The sequence below is a fragment of the Neolamprologus multifasciatus genome, chromosome 12 (assembly GCF_963576455.1).
Source record: "Neolamprologus multifasciatus chromosome 12, fNeoMul1.2, whole genome shotgun sequence".
Taxonomy (NCBI): Eukaryota; Metazoa; Chordata; class Actinopteri; order Cichliformes; family Cichlidae; genus Neolamprologus; species Neolamprologus multifasciatus.
In genome coordinates, this window is record NC_140450.1 from 34999662 (window position 1) to 35006688 (window position 7027).

Genomic DNA, 7027 nt, shown 5'->3' on the forward strand with positions numbered 1-7027 from the left:
CATTGTTAAAAGTCCGATGCTGTGGCTGTGTCTGTTTGGGCGTGGGAAGTCACGGGACACCCCGCTCTTGTTACGGCCATCTCGAGCCGGGTCGTAACAGTTACTTTGTGCCAGATGCTTCTGGGTAACAAGAAAGTGACCTCATTCACGTCGATTACCGATTGGAAGAGCTAACTCAAAATCTCGAGTTATTAACTCAAATTTTGAGAGAAGTAACTCGAAATTATAGGTATGGATATGGATACTTGTTTTTTTGTTTTTGTTTTGTTCTTTAATGGCGGAAACGAGCTTCCATACAAAAGTGTGTGTCACGGTCCGGAGTCTGTGGACTCAGTGTTTTTCTGTTTGTATTAGTTATCTTTGCTTTCATGATGTGTTTTGATTCTCTTGGGTTTGATTTCTGTCGCTAGTGTTCCTAACTTACTAGGTCCTTGGCATTTCTTGTGTTCTCCTTCTTAGGTCGTGGTTCTGTGTTACTTCTGTTAGTATACAGTCATTTCTGTCAGTGTGTCTCTTGTTCTGTCACTGTATCCCCTAGTTTAGTCCACGTCTGTTCAGTTTCCTGTTTTACTTTGTGTACTATGTCAATGTGTTGAGTTTTGCCTCCCCTTGTCTTGTCATGTCTGATGAGTCCCAGCTGTGCTCTCCTCCTGTTTCACATTCCCTAATCACCTCAGTATGTATTTAAGTCCTGTGTTTTTCCCTGCCAGGTGTTGTGTCCTCCACGTTTGTTGTGTGTGTGTTCATAATATCAAATAATTTTAAAAAATTATGCCGGGTGTCCTATATTCAATTGTGTGGAACCTGTTGACAAAATAGAATTATGTAAAACTAGTTAGTAAAATATAAGTGGTGTGAAAATGTAATGTTTTAATCAATTAAACTTAATTTTAAAATTTTACTACGACAAATAAAAGGTGAGTTGAAAAACCAAATGTCATTTGTAAATAAATGACTGAACTTGAGTAGAGTTAAATATGTCTTGTTGATCATCAGTCATTTTTTTTAATTGGCTCAGTTCAAAATAATTTTGTTATTGTAGTGCAACAATCTTTTTTTCTGACTTAACCCATATTAAAAGCAGCTAACTGCTAAGTTTCTGTTCATTTGTCTAATGTACAGCTGTTCCCTGAGTGAAAAGGAGGAGCTACTTTGTGAAATGAACTTCTATTCAAAAAAAGTCTTTAGTTATTATCGTGTGGAGACAACAAGCACAAAGACTTTTGTTTTTATTTGTACAGCACTCAAATCATTGAAACATTACTCAAAAATTATTCACTGATGATGATCAAAACACCAATTCTACTTAGAAAGTATTTGACTAGACAGTTGTGTAAAATCGTGTTTGATGCGACAGACGTATTTTTTGGTGTTCAATCTCGGAACATTTAAGGAAACCACATGTGATGGGTCCAATCATTTTCTCTGGGCACTGAGGTCTGTTGTCTGCTGCAGCTCTGCCACTGGGAAAGTTTTACTCTAGAAAATAACAGGAAATATTAGTGAGCTGATGTCCAGAGTCAGCTGTAGGAGTAGTAGTATGTTTTGTTTTGATTGAAAGCAGCCTGGGACATGAAAAGGTAGGTGTAGAGAAACTTTAGGTCTAACATATAGACATTTCCATGTAAACTGACTTTACTAATTTTCACCTTTGTACTAAGTAGAAGCAGTAGAACATCAAGATGTGTGAGAGTGTTACCTGTTCCTTTTGGGAGCACATTTTTCTGATAGTATCCTGCATTGGTAATGTTACCAGCTGGGCGGTACTGCCCAACCACAAAGACCGTATTGCCATCAGTGGCTATGCCCACACCCAGCTCAGTGCTGCTTTTCCACACCACCTGAGTAAAATGACCTAGTGGAAAAAGGAAAATGTGTAAAAACATACTATTTACTGATGATGACCTGATCTTGTAATGACGAATACTTTAGCAATGCAGGTATATACAGTACAGGTATATGCAGAACTTTTCAGGAGGGCTGTGTTTTACCCGTCTTGGGTTGATGTCCAGACCTTTTGAAGTCATAATCCTTGATCTCACTGTACCATTTACCCACAGCGTCTTTTCCTGAAACATGGAAAAATAACATAAAGAGTTAATTTGGTGGTTGGAGTTGGGTTTTATAGCTCAGAAACTTTAAAATGAAATAAGGATGAACATTTCTAATTGTTTACTTGAAATGAGAAGAGATACAGTGGAATCTGTTTCTTTTAAAGATTAGTGAGACTTTAATTTATTGTGATAACAAAGCGACCTGTTTCTGACAGGTGAAGAGGTGGACAAAGGAGTTCTCTACAAAGAATCATTTACCTGTTAGCTTCTTGGTTTCAGAGCTCCATGCATAGAAGACGTTCTCTCCATCATCGGTGTCACTGTGGCCAAGTTTCTTTGTTGCCAGCATTTGATTGGCCCATTTTTGAGCTGCGTCATCCAGCTCAGTGTTAAAGGTCAGTGGTGGTGCACCATGCTGTGCCCTATAGGCATTGTGGGTATCAAGAAACTCCTTTTTAAAGCTCTCATCTGCAAAACAAACAAGCTTTAAGTCTTAAGGAAACACGAGGTGGCATGTTATTTGGTTGTAGGTGTAGACAGGATGAAGAAGGCTCTCTGATTAAGCAAACATCTTTAAAAGTGATCGGTTGTTCTGACAAATAATTCAATGCACAGTGTTGATGAGTCACGGAATACATTTACCGACATTACGTATTTAAAATACACAATATGATTAACTGCATCCCGTTACAGTTACGATCTAAATAGGTGATAATTAGAATGCAGTTACTTTGTTGAAATGAATGGATTACATGGGGGTCAGTTCCTGTTTCATATGTCAGGCTATCCCCTCTCTATTCCCTGTCAAAATCTGGTAATTTGCATTGCCGGGAACCCAAACGAAATATGATATAAGAGGCTCTAATGTAAGTGTCCTGTTAATGTTGGTGGCATCAGTTACACAACGGACCCGGAGCCAGCACAACAGAGCCAGCAGTGCACGGGCAGGAATGCATTTCTTACTTGGAAATTCCGACATCGTTTCACATTTAAAGAAGAAAGGGATGAAATCTGACTGTGCAATGCAAACTCTGTTTGCCAGCAGCCAAGCTGCTGTCAGCGTCAAAAGACTCCAACCTAAAGAAACATCTGGAAGTAAGTTCTTCTTTAAAAACTATTGTTAGTCTACTGCAAGTACCTTGTTTTAGTTGAGTAGTTATCTCGGTTATGTGCCACTTCAGTATCTTCGATGTACTATTGCTGTGTGATGTATTACTATTACTGAAGGCTACTCTCCACTGAGCTAACATTTTTAGCTGGTGCTACCTGAGGTTAGTTCATAGACTGCAGACTGTTACACTTGATGGCTAGTATTAACAACCTGCTAGCTGTGCAGTTCTGAAATCAGTCTATAATCTAACCTCAGCTAATGCCAGCTAGCAATGTTAGCTCGGTGGCAAGTAGCCTTCAGTAATAGTAATACAGTGGCTTGCAAAAGTATTCGGCCCCCTTGAACTTTCCCACATTTTGTCACATTACAGCCACAAACATGAATCAGTTTTATTGGAATTCCACGTGAAAGACCAACACAAAGTGGTGCACACGTGAGAAGTGGAACAAAAATCAGACATGATTCCAAACATTTTTTACAAATGAATAACTGCAAAGTGGGGTGTGTGTAATTATTCAGCCCCCTGAGTCAATACTTTGTAGAACCAGCTTTTGCTGCAATTCCAGCTGCCAGTCTTTTAGGGTCTGTCTCTACCAGCTTTGCACATCTACAGACTGAAATCTTTGCCCATTCTTCTTTGAAACAGCTCCATGTAGTTGTAAAAAGCATCACAAGTAATCAAAAGTAATCAGAATACATTCCCAACACTGCCAGTGCACTTACCTGTCACCTGGTTTGCTGCTTTGCAACCTGAAATAAAATAGGGAGAGTGAAAATAATAAGCAGCAATCCATGAAATGTTTGCAAACAACATGAAAAAGAATCATCCACGTGCTCAGATATTATGTGATGATGAGAGAATAATGTAATAAAAGGCTAAATAACAAGAGTAAACTCAAATCTTGTCCTGTAACTACAGTCATCTTCAGCACTCACCTGCTTCAGAGTCTTCCTGACGTGTGGAGGAAAGTTCTGTGAACACACAGTTCAATTGACTAATGTGAAAAGTGATCACTCACTTTAATGTTTCAAGGTAGGCTTCAAAAACTAACAAACCAACACATACTTTTGATTTTATTTGACAAAGTATAAATTTACTACTTTATATGTTCGTCTTTCTTAATCTGTAATAATAATCTGATACAAACACAACACTTTAAGTAGAACAGCAAAATGTGTGAGTGTTACCTGTTCCTTTTGGGAGCACATTTTTCTGATAGTATCCTGCATTGGTAATGTTACCAGCTGGGCGGTACTGCCCAACCACAAAGACCGTATTGCCATCAGTGGCTATGCCCACACCCAGCTCAGTGCTGCTTTTCCACACCACCTGAGTAAAATGACCTAGTGGAAAAAGGAAAATGTGTAACAACATACTACTTACTGATGATGACCTGATCTTGTAATGACGAATACTTTAGCAATGCAGGTATATACAGTACAGGTATATGCAGAACTTTTCAGGAGGGCTGTGTTTTACCCGTCTTGGGTTGATGTCCAGACCTTTTGAAGTCATAATCCTTGATCTCACTGTACCAATTATCCACAGCTTCTTTTCCTGAAACATGGAGACAGAGAAAAATAACATAAAGAGTTAATTTGGTGGTTGGAGTTGGGTTTTATAGCTCAGAAACTTTAAAATGAAATAAGGATGAACATTTCTAATTGTTTACTTGAAATGAGAAGAGATACAGTGGAATCTGTTTCTTTTAAAGATTAGTGAGACTTTAATTTATTGTGATAACAAAGCGACCTGTTTCTGACAGGTGAAGAGGTGGACAAAGGAGTTCTCTACAAAGAATCATTTACCTGTTAGCTTCTTGGTTTCAGAGCTCCATGCATAGAAGACGTTCTCTCCATCTTTGGTGTTACTGTGGCCAAGTTTCTTTGTTGCCAGCATTTGATTGGCCCATTTTTGAGCTGCATCATCCAGCTCAGTGTTAAAGGTCAGTGGTGGTGCACCATGCTGTGCCCTATAGGCATTGTGGGTATCAAGAAACTCCTTTTTAAAGCTCTTATCTGCAAAACAAACAAGCTTGAAGTCTTAAGGAAACGTACGGTTACACTGTAACCTTGGTCCTCTGAGTGAGAGACTATCTCTCCACCGTCATGCCGCTTGGAGACACGTTCGAATCAATGTAAGCTGTGGGCGTGGCCAGAGTGTCTTAAAGAAGTATCCACACGCCACGTCCAAGGGGGTTCATACCCTGTGCATATGCATTATATAACAGAGTGGAGAGATAGTCTGGATATGATAGAGAATAAGAGGTGGGCATGTTTATTGGTTGTAGGTGTAGACAGGATGAAGAATGCCCTCTAATTATGCAAACGTCTTTAAAAGTGATCGGTTGTTCTGGCAAATATTTAAATGCACTTACCTGCCATTGTATTTGCTGCTTTGCAAACTGAAATAAAATAGGGAGAGTGAAAATAATAAGCAACAATCCATGAAATGATTGCAAACAACATGAAAAAGAATCATCCACGTGCTCAGATATTAGTGATGATGAAAGAGTAATGTAATAAAAGGCTAAATAACAAGAGTAAACTACAGTCATCTTCAGCACTCACCTGCTTCAGAGTCTTCCTGATGCGTGGAGGAAAGTTCTGTGAACACACAGTTCAATTGACTAATGTGTGGCTGGTTTTTATGTGCAATGTCGCCCTTCCTCTTTTCTGTTTGGAGGAGGAGACAAACACCAGACTCGCTTCTGTATTTTTGTCTGCCGGTTATGATGGTTGTTTTTTTTCTACATGACTCATAGTGGTGTGGCAGAGTGGCGTTAAAGATATCCCACATTCTGTGTTTACATTTTGTGTATAATTGTTACGGCCCTAGCAGGGCCTCCTCCTGAAGGTGCCTGTGTGGGCGTGTCCCACCTTGTTTTATAACATTTAAAAAGGTCCCTAACAGCTTACATACATTATACAAGAACAAGTGTAGCAAAGTTAGGAAGGTTAATCAACAAGTTGAGAATCTGTCGATGTTTTTCCTTCTCTTTATTATTTCTTTGTTTATGCTTTAACAACAGACTGGAACATATATAGTGCTTGTGTACTCAATTCCAACTTTCAAGTGTTTTCCTGCTACAAATGTCATGGACTCAAGCATACAGCACTTTTTATATGCCAAAGCCATGTTCATCTAACATTCATACACGCATGGATGTATCAGGGGAACCTCAGGTTCAGTATGTTGCCTGAGGAGTTGGAGGACCCAGGAATTGAACCACCAACCTTCTGATTGGTCGATGACATTGCTGCCAGACGAAAGACAGCACTCAGAAGCAGAGTGCAGATGGGCGAGGGCATGCCCAGATGTTGTCAAACAGGATTTTTTGTCTTTCCTCGTGTTTGGTAGCCACAGGTCTTGTTGGCGGTTTACTCACAGACTAAGAGAACGCTTCAAAAGCACAAAGGTCTCATTAGTTCACCGTAAAACATTTTACTCCTGCACTTACTGGTGCCTATGTTTACTGCAAATCCAGCAAATTATAGGGACACGGTGGTTGCTCCATGGCCTGACTTTGTTTTTGAGATTACAAAATAAAGATATTGGCCCTTTCTCAATTCTCAAGTACACGAGTACGTACTCGCCGAGAACGCACGTGAGTACGGACTCGGCGAGAACACGAGCACGGACTCGCGCCGTCCCCTCTTAATTTAACTGTGAGTAATATGTTATGAAGCTTAACTTTAATCACAGCCAAACCGGTTTACTCAGGAACAAATAAAACACTGAAATAAACCAAACATTAACATTTAGAAGTGATCGAAGTGACGTATATATCATGTTTAACCTCAGTAGTGAAATCTCTATTAATAAAAATAGTGTACATGTACATACGTGTACATACCTTAA

The 7027-nt window shown here is 39.4% G+C and overlaps 1 protein-coding gene across 1 annotated transcript; it reads right to left on the reverse strand.

Moving 5' to 3' along the window:
* Positions 1-1474: 1474 nt before the first annotated feature.
* LOC146507438 (uncharacterized) lies at positions 1475-5755 on the reverse strand. The gene is made up of 11 exons (XM_085180889.1): positions 5737-5755; positions 5544-5570; positions 4975-5184; positions 4646-4723; positions 4354-4509; positions 4102-4137; positions 3889-3915; positions 2313-2522; positions 1992-2069; positions 1700-1855; positions 1475-1479 (listed from the first exon to the last, which is right to left on the reverse strand). Exons 2-11 carry the CDS (start codon positions 5548-5550, stop codon positions 1475-1477), a joined length of 963 nt encoding a protein of 320 aa, XP_085037015.1. The 5' UTR covers positions 5551-5570; positions 5737-5755.
* Between the last annotated feature and the right edge of the window lie 1272 nt (positions 5756-7027).

Bases quoted from the DNA above. Each gene is read 5' to 3' on its own strand.
- LOC146507438 (XM_085180889.1), bottom strand. The intron at 4,724-4,974 runs GTAAATGATTCT...TCCATGTTTCAG, and splicing joins TGAAACCAAGAAGCTAACAG to GAAAAGAAGCTGTGGATAAT. The intron at 4,138-4,353 runs GTAACACTCACA...GTGTGTTCACAG, and splicing joins TGTGCTCCCAAAAGGAACAG to AACTTTCCTCCACACGTCAG.